At 30.5% G+C, this 21,307-nt stretch overlaps 1 protein-coding gene across 3 annotated transcripts in view; it reads right to left on the reverse strand.

Annotated features, from left to right (window-relative positions):
* The window catches only part of LOC129913462 (mitogen-activated protein kinase p38b-like), a 34,799-nt gene extending 15,158 nt beyond the window's left edge, over positions 1–19,641 (reverse strand). Inside the window, exons 1-5 of one of the 3 annotated variants that reach the window (XM_055992153.1) lie at positions 19,342–19,641; positions 5,208–5,541; positions 5,036–5,145; positions 4,846–4,970; positions 2,005–2,084 (exon numbers count right to left, since the gene is read on the reverse strand). In XM_055992153.1, the coding sequence (XP_055848128.1) occupies positions 2,005–2,084; positions 4,846–4,970; positions 5,036–5,145; positions 5,208–5,541; positions 19,342–19,445 (753 nt within the window). In that variant the 5' untranslated portion in view covers positions 19,446–19,641. Of the gene's footprint in view, positions 1–2,004; positions 2,085–2,485; positions 2,566–4,845; positions 4,971–5,035; positions 5,146–5,207; positions 5,542–5,710; positions 5,829–19,341 lie in introns of those variants that run through there. The other 2 variants (XM_055992152.1, XM_055992155.1) reach the window with 2 other exon arrangements.
* Between the last annotated feature and the right edge of the window lie 1,666 nt (positions 19,642–21,307).

Genomic DNA, 21,307 nt, shown 5'->3' on the forward strand with positions numbered 1-21,307 from the left:
GAAAAAAGTGTATAAGGCATTTTTTGTAGAGCGTTCAATTTCCTACAAGAATATGAAAAGAAATTTGCTAAAAACTCAATTAATAAAAAAATTATTTTTTTTTAGTAGAAGCTTGATGTAAAAATGGAAAATTGCAAAGCGGAGGACCTTCCCATTAATATAAAGAGCTCATATTTGGTGTGTATATTCTAGAGGGGTCTAGCAATCGATTTTTCGAAGTACCAAATCAAAAAAAAAATTTTCGATTTTTTTGACCCACCCTAACACACAGCTTGTTCGCTGATCGCCTGTTCCTTTGAGATGTTGTGTTTGTTGAGAGGCTTCTCCTGCACGTAGGCACGGATTATTTAACAGACGGTTATTTTTGTATGGCTAAACATTTTTCTAAAAAATTAAAAATAAGTTTTTCGAGCACTCTTTTAATGCTTAACATATTTCGCGACCTCAGAACAACAAGGTTCTAACCGACAATTTTGAAAAAAATGAGTTATATATCAAATCTAGGTAAAATCGTGGTGCTCTTTCGATTCCCGCTATCTATTTTGCTCTATCTCTTTCCGTTTCGAAGATAAGCTGGGCTACAGAGTTCTATCTGCCCAATTTTCATTTGAGATTTAAACAATAAGGTTCTAACTTCCACTTAGAACTTTGTTTCACAAAATATCCAGAGATACAGAGTTCTATCTGCCTCTTTTTCGATTTGATTTGAGAGCAATAGAGTTCTAACTTCAAACAACGTTGCAGTTAGAACTTTGTTACATGTTTAGACGAAAAAATTGAATGCTGAGCAACTAGACTTTGTTTATTATTTTGAAATAGAATTTATTCTCAAAAATATAAATAATTGCTGTAATCCACCACTCTTAAACAAAAAGAAATAAATTATTTAAATCTTTTTATTTCAACGCATTCCAAGTCTTCAATATCGAACAACTAAGGTCACATGAACAAAAACTGTACATAGAACCTTATTGTTCTAAATTTAACTGTCTTATCGTTGAGCAACGAAGTCCTATACGGTTTTTTAAAGTCAAATTTAAGGGTTAAAAATGTGTTTTTATTAGTTTTTTAAGCTAAAATCTTGAAGATTTTCTATAAACTCATCGAATTGTAAACAAAAACTCAAACTTTTCATACACAGTGACGGTATAAAGGTGTTTGAATATTCAGAAGCGTTTTTCTCAAAACACACTTAGGTGTACTTAGAACCCTGTTGTTCTAAGGTCGCGATTTACCGAATTTTTAAGCTGTCAAAAAATTCCTATCAATTTAAGGAATTTAATTGAAAAGTTGACTGGAAAGTCAAACAAATCACTCCTCTTCATCCCCTCTTTAAGGTGTCCTTTCACAAATCTGACTCCAAATCTGGCAAATGAAAGACGACACAAGACGGTCAACGACAAAATCTACGTAAAAATGACTTCACAATCTTCCCTAAGGATGATGAAATTTTGTTGTCCGCCCGGTATATATTAAAAGCTGTTGTGAGTTTCATCTCAAGTTTCTTCATCAAAATTTAAGTTAGAAAAGAACTGTCGATTTCTTCACCTGCGAAAAAGTTCAAAATACGGGCAGTTTTCTGATTGGGAGCAACTTTTAGCCCGGAACGCACAATTAAGGGTGAATGAAATTCGATTTTCTGGGTGGAATCTAGTTCACATGAAAATGCGATTCGATTTCTTGCAAATGTCAAATGTCTGGTTAATTTCAAATATGAGATTCTATCTAACGTACTGTCTGAACGTCTAAAATCGTTCTGCAATACTCGAATCGATACGCAACATTGTACCATGAAAAGGTATAGTCTATTGTTTTTTTTTTATTTCATAGTCTATTTTTTTTTTATTTCACCCCGTTAAACTAGATTATCAGAGCACACAACGATATACTCTTATTTAATAAATAAATTACAACATGCAGTGGTCTAGTACACAGGAAATTATTTTGGTGTTAAAAATTTTAATTTTTTGTTTTTAATAAGCACAGCGCGCGAATTTTACCTACCTCTTCGCTTGTTATTTTACTCATTAGCTCTGGCTCAGGAGTACCACATAAGATAAGAATTCTTGTTAAGTGATCAAGATCTGGTAGTAGTAGTAGAGGTAAGGATGCCAAATTGTTTAACAAAAAACCCATAGAGGTTTATTCGCAATATTTTTTTTTTTTTTGAAGATATTTTTTTTCAATAAGTTTTTTGAAGATATACCGAGTAAATGTTATTTTTAAAGTTAAGGTTTTTTTCTCAATAATTGTTTTTTTTTTAATTAATACAAAATTTTGAATAAATTTTAATATGATTAAAAAAATGAAAGCACACAAATATTGTTAGCGATTTAATATCATTTGTAAATGAGAGAGAGTTAAATAAAAAATTCTTGCAACATTCAGTTTTTTATGCTCAAATTATAATAATAAAAACTTTGTCATAAGTTATTTAAATTAGAAAAAAAAAATATTTTTAAAGAAAAAAAAGTAACAAACTTACACTTTCTGATGAGATTTTCGACATAAAATCATCAGGGGGTGTTCCCAATATTTCCATTATTAAGTTCAACTGGTGTATGTCTATTATTTTATCGATGAACCAAGGTTAAGAGAGAAATCATATTTCTTGACTAAGGCTTTAAATAACATGCTTAGAGAATAATTTTGTTTTTTTTTTCATTTTTGTTTGTGCTATGATACAAGTATAAAATATTAAATATAAAAGATGGATTTATAGATAATTTTGGATAATAAGACATGCACTGTGCAGGAAAGAAAGGTACAGAAAAATGTTTGATATTTTCTAATAAGTTAATTTTTTAGGGTTGGATAGGTTTACATTTATAATAAAAAAAATTATTAAGCGGAAGTTTAGAAGCTGATATTCAATTTTCTCATTCGTCTAAACAAAAATTATGACTTAGAGTTGATTTCCTGCGAGTCTACCAAACCATTCTAATATTCGACTAGTTTTCCATTAATTAACTTGGAAATGTAAAGTTTTATCTGATAAAATACGATTTTAAGTCAAAATTAGTTTAACAAAGCAATCATTAGTTTTAGATATGCATATAACTTATTTTTTAGATATGGGAATTATATTCCAGTTGCGGACGAATATGATTTGCAAATTGTAGCTAGAACATAGCGGAAACAAAATTCTTGTACCGCCCGCCCGTCGCAGGAAACCTAAGCACTTTCCAGCATTTTTGACAATGGGGTTAAATTCTGCTTTAAGGACAACATATTGAGTTTTGAAAGCATTAAATTTTACATGGTTTCTGACTGTCCATTGTCATGATCAGAATTTAATGGGCTTATCATACGCTGCCATTAACGATTCAAATCCGAAAAACAGGGATGTGAATCTGAAAACGAATATTAAAAGCTGAGAGTTTTATCTACAGCGAACAATTTATTGGATTAGAAGTTTCAGAGGAGAGACTATTAATGAATATTTAAGAGGGTTGGAGACACAACGGAGCCTTGGGACACACTTCTAATGCAACGAAGCAGAGAGTTATCAATACCAAATGCATGGATTTTCGATAATTGAACTTGATACCAAACTTAATCAAATACCTAGTTCCTTCAAAACGATGTAACGATTTTTTTCGCTGTTTTTTAGGAAGTTTAAAAAAGGTGAATGAAAATCTTTATCATATATTATTTTGAAAGAAGAACTATTCGCGTCATTTTTTGACCCATCTGCATTTATGATAAATAGAAAAGAAGATACTTCAATGAACTCAACGAGTTGTGCAGTAACTAGGCTAGAGCATTCAAAACATTGCTCCAGTCTGGAGCTGGCTGAAGAATCTTATGAGATCTTATGAGACTTAAAGATAATTGAGTTTAAGAAAAAAAAAAACAACTAGAAAAATTCTAATTTATTCTACAATATTTGTTTTGCAATATTACAAACAATGAAAAATCTTAATAAAATTAGTGAAGAGTTAAACAAATAAATCCGAAAAATAAGAAAAATCTGCCAAAACACTTCTATGGAAATACCTATAGCAGAGTGAATTATTAAATTAAAGGGTTTGTGGTTGGTAAGGGAGTAAAACTTTTATAAGGCTTCTAAGTTCCTGCAAAATAATTCTACAATAAAATTTGCCCACTTAAATACACTAATGGATTGTGAGTAATTTTCCAATTAGAAGTTGCTTTAGACTTCAAACTTCAAAGGTGTTGATACACAGGGTTATCTACATTTTATAAAATTTTCAGACACACATGTAATCAAAGCGAAGCGAAATATACACAAAAACGAATTTACAAATAAATTGTTAAACACTTATCTAACCTAAATGTTGAAATTATTGCTTTTTTAGATATTATCTCAAATTACTGCCAAACAAAAAATTTAATAAGCTATCAAATAAAAATGACAATAATCTTTGGCCCAAATTAACATAATTATACATGAACAACAAATAAACAAGCAAACATAATTTTGCGATAAGTTAAATAAATATCGATAATTCCTGAATTATCTAGAATTTTTTTTTTTATAAACTTAATAGTTTGGCCCTATTTACTTGACGAACGAATTCATTCATTTAACAACTCTTTTTAAAGCGGGGGAAAATTTGTCTATTATAAATAAGGTAAACAAATAAATAAGCAAAACAAAAAAAAATCTAAAAAAGAAGCTTCACAGATACAACATGCTACAAAAAAAGCATTGAAATTCTAATAATTGAGCTTATTAATATTAAAGATAAATATTGTTAGTTAAACAAAGGATGGATTAATTATAATTAGTATGAGAGGTGCATGCTTAAAATTTAAAAAAAAATTACTAATAATAATAAATTGGCATTTGGTTTTTGTTTTTTCTTTTAAAAAGGATACGATCGGTTCCGGGAAATAATGTTCGCCCTGTTAGTAATTCAGCCATAATACAGCCAACAGACCAAATATCAACAGTTTGATTGTAATGCATCCAATTGAGCATAATTTCTGGGGCTCGGTACCATCTAAAAATAATAATAAAATTTTGTATAAAAAAACAAACTTAAGAAAATGAATAATACAAATTTACCTGGTAGCTACATATCCTGTCATTTCATTTTCTGTTGGTCTTGCAAGACCAAAATCTAAAATTCTTAATTCACAATCTTCATTAACACCAAGATTAGAAGGCTTAAGATCCTAGAATTATATTTAGCATTTAAATAACCCATTTTAAAAAGATCGTAGTTTTAATCTCTTACTCTATGAATAATGCCAGCACTGTGAATGTATTTGAGGCCACGCAAAATTTGATAGACCAAAAATTTAACATGATCATCTGATAGTTTTTGTGTGCGAATAATGTTGTTAAGATCTGCATCCATGAGATGTGTCACCAAGTAGACTTGTTGAAAGCTATCCAAAGAATTGTCACCAGGATGGAAAACGTCTAGCAAGCCGATAACATTTTCATGATCCATGTGTTTGAGAAGCCTCAATTCGCGGTAAGTGCGTTTGGCATGTACTGCCGACTGGAATGGCCTGGCTAATTTTTTAATGGCAACTTTCATATTACTGTCCTTAACAATTGCTTTGCTGAAAATAACAAAAAAAATATATATAATTAGATTTGATATTATCTTTCTAATACCAAATTATTAAACAAAAAAATGAAGATAGGATGGGGACATAAAAATCCCACCGTCATTTATTAGTACAAGTACCTTCTAATTAGAAAGTTCGGTGACATGAAAATATATCATACCTGTGATACAATGTTTTATTTTATCAGAGCGTGGATAAACAAACTTATCTACTTTCACTGTTTAATTTATTATTCAAGTTGAAATTTTGTCAACATAATGTCATTATTACCGCAAAAAAATATATCAAGTAGCTACTTGTGGGTGTAATGTGCATATCCAAATGCTGATATGAAAAATATTTTTACAAACGTAGAATGGAAGTCAATATGTGAATGAGTTTGGTCTGTCTTCAGATTATGATGGGTTTTATTTATGAATTTTAAATATTAAATAGAGAACTTAATCTGAGGGAATTTTTGTTTGGTTTTACAATGACTTGTGTTTGTGGAAAAATTTTATTAAAAGAAGAAAGATAAAATTTATGGTATTTTCAAAGCCGTGTAAGCAAAAACCCAATGTATCAATTTTATTATACATTTATAATTTACAATTTTTGTATGATTTACATTTCAACAACCTCATTTTTAAAAAGAACAAGGGGGGGTTCAGATTTTGGACGTGAAAGGTAAACGTTTGATATTAATATTAAAGTTAATAGAATAACTTGTCCTAACGAAAGCAATCGTCTCTCGGTTGTTTGGGCACGTGTAAAACGACTGTCATGAGTATTTTGGGAGAAAGTCTTGGCTGCCGAGTGTTTGGAAGCGGATAAAACGTCTATCATGTGTGTTTTGTAATCAGGGAAGGGAGGACGTCAGGATGCAACTAATTTTAAGTGGTTACCCTAACAATTTTCAGAAAAATGTTGCACAAGGCTCTGCCCATATCTGCTTAAAATGAAGCAATTGTAACGTCATTATAAAAACCACAAATTCAACAGTTATGAGCTTTATAATTGTATTTAGCTGAAATACGACCGAACTTCCAAATTATTATGTCGAGACATTCAAAGTGGTAAAAAAGAATACAAATAAAACAAAAGTGTTATTCTTAAACGAATAGAATTAAAATGTTTATACAATAAAGCATTTTTTTTATTTATAAGGGAAAAACAAAAGGTGGTATAATTTAACAAATTAAATAAAATGCACGACTGGGTCGCACGTACTTGCTCTTTATTGAACAATAGTTTTTATAATTAATTAAATACCATTTTAAATGCTCTTTTATACAAAAACAAATATGCGATTTGATTTCTTGTATAAAAGACAGTTATTAGAAAAAAAATTTCAAAAATCGTTAGAGCAGTTTAAAAAAAAAAAATTTATATAGGTACAAAAATTTTCCAAAATTTTTCAACAAAAAGTTGGTATGCCATTTTTAAGAAAATATTATTCAACACTTAAAAACAAAGTTTCATCATCCCGTTTTCAAAAAAATAACACCCACAAACAAAAGCTCTTCCTTTGGGATGTCTTTAATGACGTTGTGGAAGTCTAGCCAGAATGCATCTTTTTCCACCTGCTCACATCCAATTTGGGGAGCATATGCACTGACTATATTCCACACCTTTCCTTCCATCACCAGTTTAAGAGACATCAATCGGTCACTGGACTTCGAAATGGCCAAAACGCTTCCAAGAAGCTTTTCCGCAAGGATGACACCGATTCCGTTTCTACCTTGCTCTGTTCCGTAGTAGAACATCTTGTATTGTTTTGTCTTGACGTCTAAGAAACGGGCTCTGTTTCCAGTGTTTCGCCACTTGGTTTCTTGGACGCACAAGATGTCCACTCGCCTCCTCTTCATCATCTCTTCTAATTCACAACTTCGGCCGTTCATGCTACCCACGTTCCAACTCGCGACTCTCAATTTTCTTCTAACCTCGTGCATTACTTTGCTAGCCCCCGGAATCCGTATAGCTCTGACCCGATTATTTCTAATCGGTCCAGGATCAGTACCGTGTGTAGCAGCGGTACTGCCTGGCGGGGTAGTGCTGTTCGTGTTAGCAAGTACTTCCATAATGCTCGAAATTTTTCGGAAAATTTCGCGAAACGTTTTTCGCAAATTGTCGACACTGGCATGCTCCTGATTTTGTAATGTGATCGTCTTTTTGACGAAATATTTTTTAAAAATCCAAAAATATGTTTTTTGAAAATTTTATAAAATTTGTATATAACGTTTATTTTAACGTTTCTGTATAAAATCTGCTTTGTCGTTAACGAGAAATTATTCATAAATAAAAAAAAACGTTCTATGGCAGGTACTGTTAATAACGGCACAAAAAATATTTTTATTTCAAAAGAAGGCTCTTATGTGTAACACTAAAGACTAAAGACTCGTTGGAGTCTATTTTGAAATAAATTAAGTTTTCTATTTCCATGATATGACAGGTACCGTTAGTTTTGGTCCTAAAAAAAATTTTAATTTGTCCTCTAGAGAATCACCCAAAACTCTTAACTACCAAGTTTGATATGACATCGAGCATTGTAATGTCATGTAAAATTGTTATCTGAGTTCGATTTTTTTGACGAATCCTTAACTTGCCCTATAGTGCCTATATCGCAAGTAAAAATTAAAATGATTTCATTCATGTAAAAACAGACAAATGCTATCACAATAGGCCATTCTTAAGCGTTAGCGTGGTGACGACATGACTATCGTTAGCCAATTTTACCTTACCTAACCATGTACATAGTTTACTTCTAAAAATGTAATCTACTTCTTTGACGTAGATAAAATTGATTTGCCTTGAAAGTGTAGAATGAAAGCGCAAATCATAAATCTTGCATTCCTGCAAACCTTCAAAAAAGTGTGACATAATAATATAACATAGGAGCAGCTTAAACGCCAATTTTCCAACTGTGTATTAATATACAGTGACAATTGAAGCCAGCTCTCAGACGAAATGCCAAAGAAGCTTGTTAATATTTATTTCATAACTCGGTTTAACTATGAAATAGTTAAAAAATAACAGAGATTTTAAAATTGCGTCCACACTTATCAATAGCTCCCCTAAACTCCTAAAATAAGTTAGATAAATGAGTTTTTTTTTTCTAAATTAGTCATGTTGATCTCTCCGTTGCCGGTTCTAAAATCTCAAACATTTTTTTTACCCATGAAACCAATACTTACTCTGTAGAGCAAGTAAAAAACAGTAAAATAAGATAATAAAATACAAAAACAATGAATTCAATTGTCTCACAATAGCTATGTTTCGGTGGTACTCAGTATTTTGCTGGGTAAAAATTTTCTGCTGTTAACAACAATAAACGATTACTTTAATTTATTATTAACAATTTTGTATTGTTAAAGGGTCACAAATGTATAAGTTTAGAAACAAAATTTTTCTGTAAACCAACAAACAAAAAACTTTTATTTATCCTTAGTAATCATTTGTTGTTGTTTCTCATGCTAAATTTTACTGAGCTAAGTACTGAGTTACCAATAAAACACGGCTAATATACTTGTTTACAAGCCTGAGATGTGACCAAAAACTTAAACAAGATAGGAAGAGTTACGAATGTGAAGTGTGAGGAATATTTTTTGTAGATTTTTAATCTATAAGCTAAAAGTAAAAGTAGAAAAAAACATACTTAATTGATATCACCAATACTTAAGAATTTTTAGTTCTAAATTAGATAAGACAAGAGTATTTTCGGCCTTTAATATCAAGAAAAACAAAAAACAAAAAAAAAAACAATAGATATGTTTGCAACATCATTTAATACTAGGTTATAAAAACCTTGAACTTTTATTTGTTTAGAATAAAAAGTTGAACAGGATTATAAAGTACCGTTAAATAATTTGTTTAAATCATAAATTAATATTTTCCTCTTGAATTTCAAATGCTTAATAAGATTAATAAAATGTACGTGCATTGCATTGCTTTTAACTTAAATACCTTTAGGAATTTCCCAGAACTAAAAAACATGATAAAATACCCATCAACTGAACAAATTCACAATATCTTACTAATTATAAAAAAAAGCTTGTTATAGGTACATACGTAGTACAAGTTTACTTAAGTGCACCTACAATAGCAAGTTTTAAATAAGTTCACGTATAGATATGAATTGTTGGCGTACGTTGTGGTTTGAAATGCTTTCGTGACTCATGTTAAACTTAGAATGACTGATTTAAGATATCTTCCAAACAACTTTATATCGTCCAAGAATGCAAATTTCCAATAAAGTAATAATAATAATATTTGCGTCATAAAAATAAACAACAACAATAATAACAAACAAATGTTTGCATTTAAATATATCATTATTAAGGCCATCGTAATTAAAGAGAGAGACGGAAAGCCTTTATGAATTTATTCTGATACATTTGGTATGGAAATCTGAAAGTGTTATATTTATCTATGAGGAGCTTTCAAAACCGCTTCCCGATATTTTTTTGTTATTAAAGATTTTCTTCTTATCTTATCGATATCTTAGGATATTCGAATCGGAATTATAGTTGAAAACCTATTTTTTTTTTGTAAATAAAAACGTGAAGTATTTCAAAAAATCAATAGAAAAACGTCAATACTAAACAATAAATTATGGAATGTCAAATTAATAATTTTGTTATTACATTTTCATGACAAAAAGCAAGGATTACGAGTTTCTTTTTTCTTTTATTTCAACCCTCACAACAACATAATTACGTTTGTATAATACTTTCGCTGTTGTTTAACTGCCACCACAATCCACAATATTGCGTGTTGAATTCACACCCCGATTGGCAAAATTCGTCAACCAAAATCACCATCTACTCCAAACCTACAATTGTCATAACTTTTTTCTGAAGTTAGAACTTTCGCTGATTTTAAATATTGATATTCTCACCATTCGGTCACACGAAGAATACAAACAAAATCGTTACAAACTTTGACACGCAACATTTCGTGATTATTGGGTTTTTACAATGTCTGGAGTGAAGGATAAATAAAAATAAACCCTTTTATAACTTATGAAAGTTAAATAATATTTACATATTTTTTTTTTTTTTTTTCTGTGCATAAATATTCAATTTTTCAAGGGAGAAAAATTTATTAAGTACTAAACGGAGGCGCCCTTGAAGCTCAAGGAAATTAAATCATGCATAGTTATATAACGATGTAGTTTTTCGCAAAAATATACATAATGAAAAATTAAGTTGTTCAATTACAAGTACAACCAACTGTACAACTTAATCAAACATGTTCGTGGGAATAGTTACTCCAATTAAAAACACGCACCACGAAGATTGTAATTCTAGGAGATAAATTCAAATACTAAAAATTATTGATAAAAACGGAGTAGAGAAAATCTTATATATACATTAAAGTTTGGTTTTGTGTACGTGCGCTAACCGGCCAAACCAGCAGACTGATTTTCTTATTTTTTTTTAATCAAAGAGGAATAAGAGTAGAAGGTTTAAAACAAAAAAAAAATTAAAGATTTTATAGGGTACTCTCGTAGAGAGTTGATAAAAAATGTTTAGATGTTATTCGTGATCTCCGAAATCCTTTGCTTAAAGATCTAGTATCACATCAGCGTAGTTTAAGGGGATTAAATAATTGACTATCGACCTAATTTTCACTTTCGAGAAAAATGTTGGAAGAAACAAGTAATAAATTGAAAGCAACTATACTATCATCGTCTTTAAGGTCTCCTAGGATACCGCGAACAGGAAAACATGATAGTTAGTCATATACACTCCTTTTCAAAATTAACACACACCTCTTTATTTTTGTAGTTAGACCCTTATATTATTTTAAAAGCTTTCAAATTCTAATGCGCGTTTTTGTGTAGGTATGTATTTGCTTATTGTATAGCAAGTCGAAAAAATTCTAAACAGCAACAGTATTATTTTTTCAATAAAAAATGAAAATAAAATGCACGACTGGGTGGCACGAACTTGCTCTTGCAGTTCAAAGTACTTTTATGTTCGTTAACTTGTAGATTTTTAGAATGAAAAAAAAAAAAATTTTATTTGACTTTTTTGAAAAAAAAAAAAAAAATAAAAATGCAGTTTTATTGCAATCGCCTTGAATATTACGTCTGCAAAGTTTAATCAAAATCGTTTGAGCCGTTTTCGAGATATTTGGTTCAAATTGAAAAATTTGTATTTGAGGTACACTTTCTAAGCGAGATATAAAAAACAAAAAAAAAAACAACTTTCAGAATTCCATAAAAATCATCTGTACCAAATTTGAAGAAAATCCATCCACCCGTTTAGGCTGTGGAAATGTGTACAGATGGACGCACAACCGCACAGACGCACGGACGGAATTGCGAGACCCACTTTTTCGGAGTTCTCCATCATCGTAATGTTGGTTTTGATATAAACCTCAAATTTTTTATTCGACACGAAACCAATACTTGCCCTATAGAGCAAGTAAAAATTGTAATGAAGTGACAGTGCTTTCCAATAGGTCTATTCAATACATAATAATATGACAGCTTGTCTGTTCATTCCACAAATCAAGTTTTGAACGTAACGTGTTGTAAAATATTCTCCGACTCTTCTTTCGGCATCTATTGAATTTGAATCCAAATTTACATCAAAATAAACTGTAAACCAATTCTAGGGCTGATTGACACCGAATTCTGTTCTAAGATATGAGCCTTTACGCACTTAACGCAAGTCCAGAAAAAAATCATTACCTCCGTACGTGTTGTGAAGCAGATTCTATCTTAACAAAAAATGATGATCCACCTAACTACAAAAGGTTCGCGAGTTGAGCGACAGTTTTCATCAAATTTATCCCCAAATTTCAATCTTTCCCCTAAATTTAAGCTCACTCAAATAAGTTCCAAATAGGTACAACGGCAACAATGTGCTCCATTCTCGTCTATAATATTGCAATGTACATCAACAAGATCAGTAAACAAAAACAATTTTTATTACATTTTCTGTTCTAGTTTACTTCGCCAACTTTTTGAAATTTACTTTTTTTTTTTCTGCAATATTTGTTTACTCATCTTTCATCGCACGAATTCGCTTGTGAAAAAAAGCCAAAAAGATTCAAAGACGCGCGAGACCACCACCAAACCAAAGCCATTATAAATAACACGAACAAAAATACTCCCAATCAAGGTTGAAATGGAAAGGACCAACCACACTGCCCCATTCCCAACCAGGTGTATAATACGAATAGTTTGTTTACATCTTCTCAGCTGCTATGATACAAAAAAAAAAAAAACTAAATAAACTTCAGACACGAAACAGAAGTATAAAATAAATTGAATTTCCATAAGTTTTTCATATGAGTTTATGACGAATCGTAACACAAGAGTATTTTTTCGTTCGACCGACATCTATGTGTTGTGTTGAAGTGGTTGTGCTTGTTATCAGCTTATCGTATCGAACACCACCCCCTTCTCCCTTTCATTCGCACGATTACGACGTGATTTCTAAATAACCAAGCAAACTAAAGTACAAGAAAATCTATCAAGAAATCGAGCGTTATATAAGAAGGTTCAAGTTTCAAACTACCTCAGCTACGTTAACGATTATCTGAGTCAAAGCTTTCAAGGTTCTACTGAGTGAGTGTGGGAGAAGAAAGAAATGATTGAAAAAAATGATTGCAGGTGAAAAGTCATTTCTATTTTTTCATTCGTTCACACTTCAGAGCTGTGTGAACATGACAAGAAAATTGAGAAAAAAAAAATAAAACAAATCAATCGCCGCGGTGCTCAGCGCTGATTTAGGTACCTACAAGACATCGAGCCAAAGACCGACCCCCTGTCCCTGACATCGAGTTAACTCAGCGCTGCTCTGAGAAAGAGTAAAGGCTACACAAACTCACAAGGGCGTACGCAGGATTTTGATCAGGGAGGGGCTTACTCATTCGAGAACAAATGTGGCAGAGTTTTTGTATATTTTTTCTGGGTTTTCAGAAAAACTATTAACTTCTGAGTATATTAAAGTTTTATATAGAATTAATAAAAGAATAAATTTAATTTAATTGTCTCATTAGTTTTATAAGAAATGTAAAAAAAGTATTAAAAGTTTTTTTTAATATTACGGAAACGTTAATGATATTCATCTCAAATCTTTTTTATTTCTTGTATAGCAAATAATTTTAATTGTTGGAGGCGTTTAAAAAAAAAATGATTTTTTGTATATACAAATTTTCAAAAATTAACTAATTAGTTTTGAAAATATAACTTTTTTACATATTAGCTGTGTTTTATTTTTCTCGTGATCCAGATCAGATCATTGTTTTTAATAGCTTTACAACAAAAGTAGGATTTTGTTTTGTTATTGTTTCGCAAATAAATTCATGATCTGATCTGGATCACGAGGAAAATAAAACACAGCTATTAAAAAAATTTCAAGAACATTCATCAATCCGTTTTTATAACATTGATTTTTCTAAACAAAAATTAATTGAAATATTTTTAAAAGCTCTAAATTAAAATTTGGAAATTTTTTCTTAATTTTTAAATTGGTTACTTAAAAACTTGATTTAGATTCTTTCTTAAGAAAAACAAGCTTTTCTATTTTAGTCATATGACAAGTACCATTAATTTTGGTCCTAAAAATAAAACATCAACTTTCTCAGTTCAAGATAGTTACAGACAGGCTGAAAAACAAACAAACAGAGTGGCAGGCAGAATTTCGAGCTCGCTTTTTTAACGAATCCTAAACTTGCCCTATAGTTACGGTGACTATCAGTACCGGTTTTCCCAGGACTGTCCTGTATTTCTATAGCTTGACCCGGGTTTTTATTTAAGAAACATGGGACGTATAAGTGTACCGTATTTTGTTATTTGTGCCGTAACTGCACATTCCCTGATTTTGGTATTTAAAGTCATAAATACGGAAAACAACAAAAAAATTGTTTTGAAACAAAAGTAGCACCTTCAAGATGTTGTTGTTGACCTGTTTTTCAAAGATTATAATGGAATTGACGGAGCCTGACTGCAAGTATAGAAACATACGAAAAATGAAACTTAATATAATAACTAATCTAGACCAGCGTCTAAAATTTTTCTAATTACTTTCCTCCTTTGATATATCCAACGAATTGTTGGTGGGCCTAAGAGTATGGAGAAAAACCTGAAAGAGCCGAATAACAATAATCATACTCGGAGTTGAACAAAACTTGAGAATTTTTATATTAAAAATTCTCAAGTTATGTTCAACTCCGAGTGAAGAAAATGGACCTAAGTCTATTCATTGAAAATGTTGATAAGCACAATTGGGTGAAGCCTCTGAACTCGCTTGGTCTAGGTTCAATACCCAAGTGTGGCGGAAAAAGGAACAAAGTAGTCTGATGATCGGATTGGCATCCGTGAAACAGTGCTGTAACTCTATCCATAAACACTTGGTGGTAGCATCTTAAAGTTGTTGTTGTTCAAAGATTAAAAAATGTTTTTGTAATTTTTCAGATAAAAGCATTAGTTTTTAAAATTTTCGCCAAATATTTAGTTCCAACTAGTGTTTATCAGGTTGAAAAGTCATATCAGAAAAAGTTTTTTAAAATTTAAAAAAAAAATTAAAAACAATAAAATTAGGATTTTAAAATTTTAAGATGATTTAAAATAAAATGAAATTACTTATTTTCAATTTTATATTTTTTTACAAGTTACTAATAGTTTGTTTTCACTACAATCCAAATGAGATAATTTCGCAAATTAGGTTAGTTCAAATTAATTTTTTTTTTTCTATATGATTTGACACTAGTGAAAACAAGTTATAACTATTAAAGAAGGGAGCGGATCGTATTACTATATTTCAAAATTCTGTATGATCAAAATTCTGTATAATATTGTATGAAACTGTATGATCATAATTCTGTACGATCAAAATTCTGTAAATTCAGAATCCTGTAATTGAAAATACTGTATGAAACAAAAACATTCGTGGAATTTTTGAATGATCATAAGGTTTGATGAAGTTTGTGATGGATCAAAGTAATGTATAATGTTAAATTGATAAAAAAGAAGAAGATGAAAAAAAAATATAAAACTCTTGAAAAAAAAATTCTTTTTAAACTTCTGCATTTTGAAATGCATGCCGTACCAAGGCTGAAAAATCGTTTTGGTTATTTTAAAAATTGCGAACTTTTTTAACATTACCAAAACGTTTTTTTTTTTAGCCTTTTTACAGCATTTCAAAATACAAAATTATGAAAACAGAATTTTGAATTACAGAATTTTGAAATGCATAATTTTTACCAACCAGAATTTTGAAATACAGTATTTAGACTTACAGTATTTTGAACCCATTAAAAAACCATTTTCTTGATTGCAACGAAAATGTCCCAATTGTATTGTTTTATGTCGAATTCCTTAAAACAAAAAAAAAAAATCGATTTAAAATCGATCTCAATGCGTTTTACGTGTCGTCAACAATGAGCCGTATGCATAAAAGGTAGCAAATGCTTTTACTAGTAAATTTGTATAGTATTTACTACTTTCCATATGCATAAAAGACATAGTAAATGCTGGAAAGATAGTATTTACTAGAAGAATAATATTTACTAATTTTGGATGAATTTTTATAGTAAATACTTATATTGGTATGCATAAAAAACTAGTACGAACTTTTACTTTCTAGTATTTACTGAAAATTTTTCAAGTTTCGAAATACCAACTTGAACATTTACTAGTAAAAACTTTCTCATGTTAAATGACGACATCACCAGTCGCAATTTTACTTTTCAAGCAATCGGTTTGCAGAGAATTTATTTCGAGTATAAATGTGGCAGCTTTTTAAAATTTAAGATCTGAAAAAGTTTATAAAGAGCAAAGAACGCCCGCGAATAATAATTTTAAAATGCTCTACCGTTTTGAAAAAGATAACGTTGAGTGGCTAAGCGAATAATTTATGGGTAAGATATTTTATTTGCAATTAATTGAAGCTAATAAATTTATTTATCCCTTTTACAATAAAAAAATCTCAAGGTTCTCAATCTGAAAGAAGGGGAGGAGCAAAGTCCGCTGAAGAAAAGATGAGAATTTTCTTGAGATATGTTGGAGATCCATGCTTTCAAGTTGGTGTTGGGGAAGACACGGGTCTTCTGTTATTAAAATACCAGTCTTGGCTTGAAACTCAGGAATAAACAATTTAAAGGCCTTCGCCTTTGCTTTTTTTATATGAGGCTGTTGAGATTTGTTAATAGGTACGGCATACTTTTCTAGTATTTTAACAAACTCTAAGGTTGTTGAACCATCTACTTTTGCCATTTTTTTAACTTCGAAAACTCACTTTTAAACTTTTAAATTGCGTTGAAAATTAATTTTAAGTATATTCACTCGATGTTGTAGGTATATTTGATTTTTTTATTGAATAATGTTGAAAATTAAACGAAACAAAAAAGTATATAATTATGATTAAAAAAGTCAAAGTAATGCAAAGTAAAAATTAAAAAGTATATTTGAAATAGTGAAGTAAGTTATGTGTACTAAAATTAAAGTGCTTTTTTTAGCATTTGTCCAAAGTGTATATAACTCTTTAACCGCCTTAAACACCAGTTGTTATTATCAACAAATTGTAACACACAAAATTGTTTACAAAAGAAGAAAATTATAGCACCTTAAAATACAGAAAAAAAAGCAACAGCATTTATGTAGGTATCTAGTATATACTATGACTTTCAGATGAACTAGTAGTATTTATTGGGATGAATCCAGTATTTACTACTAGTTTATACTAGCTAGTAGAAACTTAGGTTTATGCATACCGAATTTAGTAAATACTGTTAGTTTCAGATTCTACTAGTAGTACTAGTTTTTACTATAAACCTTTTACTACTAGTAATTACTTTCTTTTTATGCCTATGCCTCAATGTTTCGAGCATGTTTGACAGAACAAAAAATCGATTTTAATTCGATTTAAAAAGGAAATCGACATAAGAAATCTTGATATCAAAATTAGGAAAAATAAAGAAAATTAATTTTTAAAAATTTCCTTTTTTTTTTCTGAAAAATTAATGTTTTCAAAACGACCTAGAGATATTTTGTACCGACTTCCAAAAAGGAGGACGTATTCAATTCGTCTGTATTTTTTTTTTTTTTAAATTTTTTATGTTTGTTACCTAATAACTTTGGACTGAGTGAACTAATTTTGTTTTTTTTTGATAAAAATGATTACACTGCACAACAAAATTAAAGTTTTTGTATGATGAATAAACCAAACAATACTTTTCCAAAGGTTTTTGATGTGCTGAGCTCGAATCCGAACTCAAAAATATTCTATCAGCTCCCGTTTTTAAAATATTACCGTTAGAAAATGCAAAAACAGCTGATTCTGAAGTTATGCTGCAATGTGAGGGAATTTTTTTCAACATTCTTTTTGAAGGTTTTTATAAAGAATTGCTTTTCTTCTTTAAAAATCTGTTTAAATCTTTGAGATATCTTTTTTACAATCCGAGATATGTATTTTAATTTAAAGTTACTATGCAGTTTGAAATAACGTTATTGATAAAATAAGCCAAAACACACGTACTTAAACTTAAGATATCTCGGATAACAAAACAGACATTGAAAAGATTTAAACAGATTTTCAAAGAAGGAAAACAGTTCTTATAGAAATCGTTAAAAATTGTGTTGAAATAAGGTACCTCACATCATAGCATAACCTCAAAAACAGCCAAAACAAGCTTTTTTTGCAAATTATAACGGCAATATTTCAAGAACTAAGATTGATAGAATACCAAAAACTATTGGAAAAGTATATTTCGGTTTATTCATAATAAAAATAGTCAAATTTTGTTGACCATCAGCCAAAAAACGTGTTTTTGCATTTTCTAAAATCAATATTTTAAAAACTAGAGCTGATAGAATATTTCTGAAACCGGATTCGAGTTCAGCACACCAAAAACCCTTGGAAAAGTACTGTATAGTTTATTCATCCAAAACCTTGTTGTGCAGTGTTATTTGTCAGTTAATATTTTGTTTTGGATAACATACCAAATTTTTGTTTAAAAACTTTTCCTATAAAAAGGACTCCAACGGTTTTAATTTGAATTTGTTTTATGAGAAATAAATAAATGGCGTAGGTATGTACTTTGTTTGAATGGCAAAACCATTTAAATATTATATTTTTGTCCCGGGTTCCGCTCCTAGAAATATGGTCACCATACCTATTATAGTACCAATATCACAAGTAAATCAATCGATCAAAAATTTCTAGGGGGGACAACTGCCCCTTCCTGCCCCTTGCTTGCGTACGCCCTTGCAGACACCACCGATTTGATTCTAACTAATTTATGGCCTTTTTTTGTGGGCTGCTTTCCAAAGGTGTGTGTTGTAGTAGCTTTGAATTCAAGTTATGCAAATTTAGTGTCGAAAGGCGAAGCTCGAAGAAACAAGTGAAATGAGAGAAGAAAACCTTTAAAATTAGAGAGAGGCTAATGGCTAATGATGGTCTGAGAAAGTCGACTAACGACACTCGAGGAAATGTTATTTTCACACAAATTTTTGTTCCAAGAATTTATCAATCTATTTATAAAACTTAATTTTCTTAAAATGCATGATTCTTTGCTGAAACGACAACGGAAAAAGACGAGAGGTATGCAAGGGCAGACGAGACGACGTCGAGAAAAGAGGGGACAAGAGTTCGTTAACAAGCATCGAATGAAAAGAAAAATGTCTTATTTTTTTCCTCGTTTTTTTGATTTGATTGACGCGCAGTCTATTGTTGAACGAGGGAAAAATTATTTACTAATCAAAAACTATTTTTGTTTTTAAATATCTAATTATTTTATTATTGTTGTTGTTATTTTTAGATTATTTAACTATAACTATATTTTTTCAATTCTTACCAAACTTGTCCATAGGCACCAGAACCGACTGGTTGAAGTTGTTGGTATCTTTCAGGGATTTCCCATTCTGTGCGATTAATGTCGATTTTGTAGAATGTTCCCATTTTTTTTTATTTGTATTTTTGTTGGTTAGTTTTTGTTTTAAAGTTTTTTTTTTCTTTTTTTTATATTTAATTAAACACGATTATTGTTTTTTTTTTTTATGGGAGATAAACTTTTTTATCAAGTTTTATATATTTTATAATTCTCTTCTTTTTGTAGAAAAAACACGTCCGCCCGCACAGTTTTTTGTTGGAAAACTGGCTGACAGAATTTTTTTTCGGAACATGGGAAAACTGTCAGATTTTTGACAGTTGTGCAAAATGACATTTCGAAAGGAATAGGTTTGTGTATTTGATAAATATGGAAAAACATAGAATTTCGAATATGAGATAGAGATGGGATTTTTGTTTAAAGGCTTGGCCACACCGGAGGGTACGCTGTAGCGGTACGGGTAGCGGCAACGATATTTGTATTAAAAAAAACTCCACACCCGAACGTTGATGTGTCAGTTTGGAATTTTTTCCATACAAATACCCGTACCGCGTCCTGTACCTCTACCGCGTACCCTCCGGTGTGGCCAAGCCTTAAAGTAGAACATAGAATAAAAAGAAAACCAAAGTAGAAGTGCCGAAAAAAGTAGTGAAATATGTACGTACACAGAAGAAGTACTTATTTTCCACTGAGTTTTGACGTTTTGTTTGTTTACATAAAATTATTGAAAATCAATAAATTTCAAATTGATTAAAACCAAGTTTTTTGTTTTATTTTGAGAATTAAAATGGATGACATTTTGGAAGTTTTTTCTTGAATTTTTTATTAGCTGCGTTCCTTTGGGAATATTTATCTACTGCTTAGTACTTAAAGCTGCTTTGAACTACTTTTCAACTTGAACTAAGTAGTTCAAAGTAGTTTTAAGTACTAAGCAGTAGATAAATATTCCCAAAGGAACGCAGCTATTTTGTATTTTTAATATTTTTACTTTCCTATAATAGCCCTATTCCTTTGGGAGGTGGCCAAGTACTCCTAGTAGTTTAAGTGTGCGAAGAAGTACACTGTAAGATTACTGTAAAGTATCTCATCAGTAGCTGAAAGTGGTATTCGATCCTATAAGCGTGCCACAGAATTCTTATTGGAAGCATAATATTGCTACTCAATATTCACCAAAAGGGAGGAAAAAAATAAAAATAAAATGAAAAAAAGAGAAATTATTTTGAATAAAAATTTTTATTTTAAGCCTGGTACGCTGTTCGAGCTAAATTTTAGCCGAGATGAAATTCCCATACAAGTTATCGATAATTTGTTTGGGATCCATTTTAGTTCGGCTAAAATTTTTCGAAAATTTGTATGGGAGCTAAAATTTAGCGCGAGCAGCATACCAGGCTTTAATGTTCATTTTTATAAACAAATACACATCACATTTATATTGTGCTTTTATCTGATAATCCAGCCAAACTACAACAACTCATCAATAGCTTTATAGCATATTGCAACAACTGGAATCTTGAAGTTAACCTTGCTAAATCTGAAATAGTTATTTTTCGAAATGGTGGACGTAGAGCTGCTAGTGAAAAATGGTTTTTCAATGACACCGAAATAACAGTTGCGAATCACTACAAATATCTCGGTGTTGTTTTTAATTATAACATGTCCTGGGATGAACATTTGAATAATAGGCTTTCATCATCACAAAACTCAATTAATTCTACATGGTCAAAACTTCTGCGTAATAAATATGTCCAACACTCAACAAAGTTCAAAATTTACGATGCTGCATCTAGATCTATTATGTTGTACTGTGGTCAAGTATGGGGATACCGTGAACGTAGTCAACTCGAAAAATTACAACGGTTTTTTATAAAACGATGTTTTCTTCTACCGGATAACACGCCGAACTATGCTCTTCACATCGAAACTGGTCTGCCTA

This window comes from Episyrphus balteatus, chromosome 3 (assembly GCF_945859705.1).
Source record: "Episyrphus balteatus chromosome 3, idEpiBalt1.1, whole genome shotgun sequence".
In the NCBI taxonomy this organism is placed as follows: domain Eukaryota; kingdom Metazoa; phylum Arthropoda; class Insecta; order Diptera; family Syrphidae; genus Episyrphus; species Episyrphus balteatus.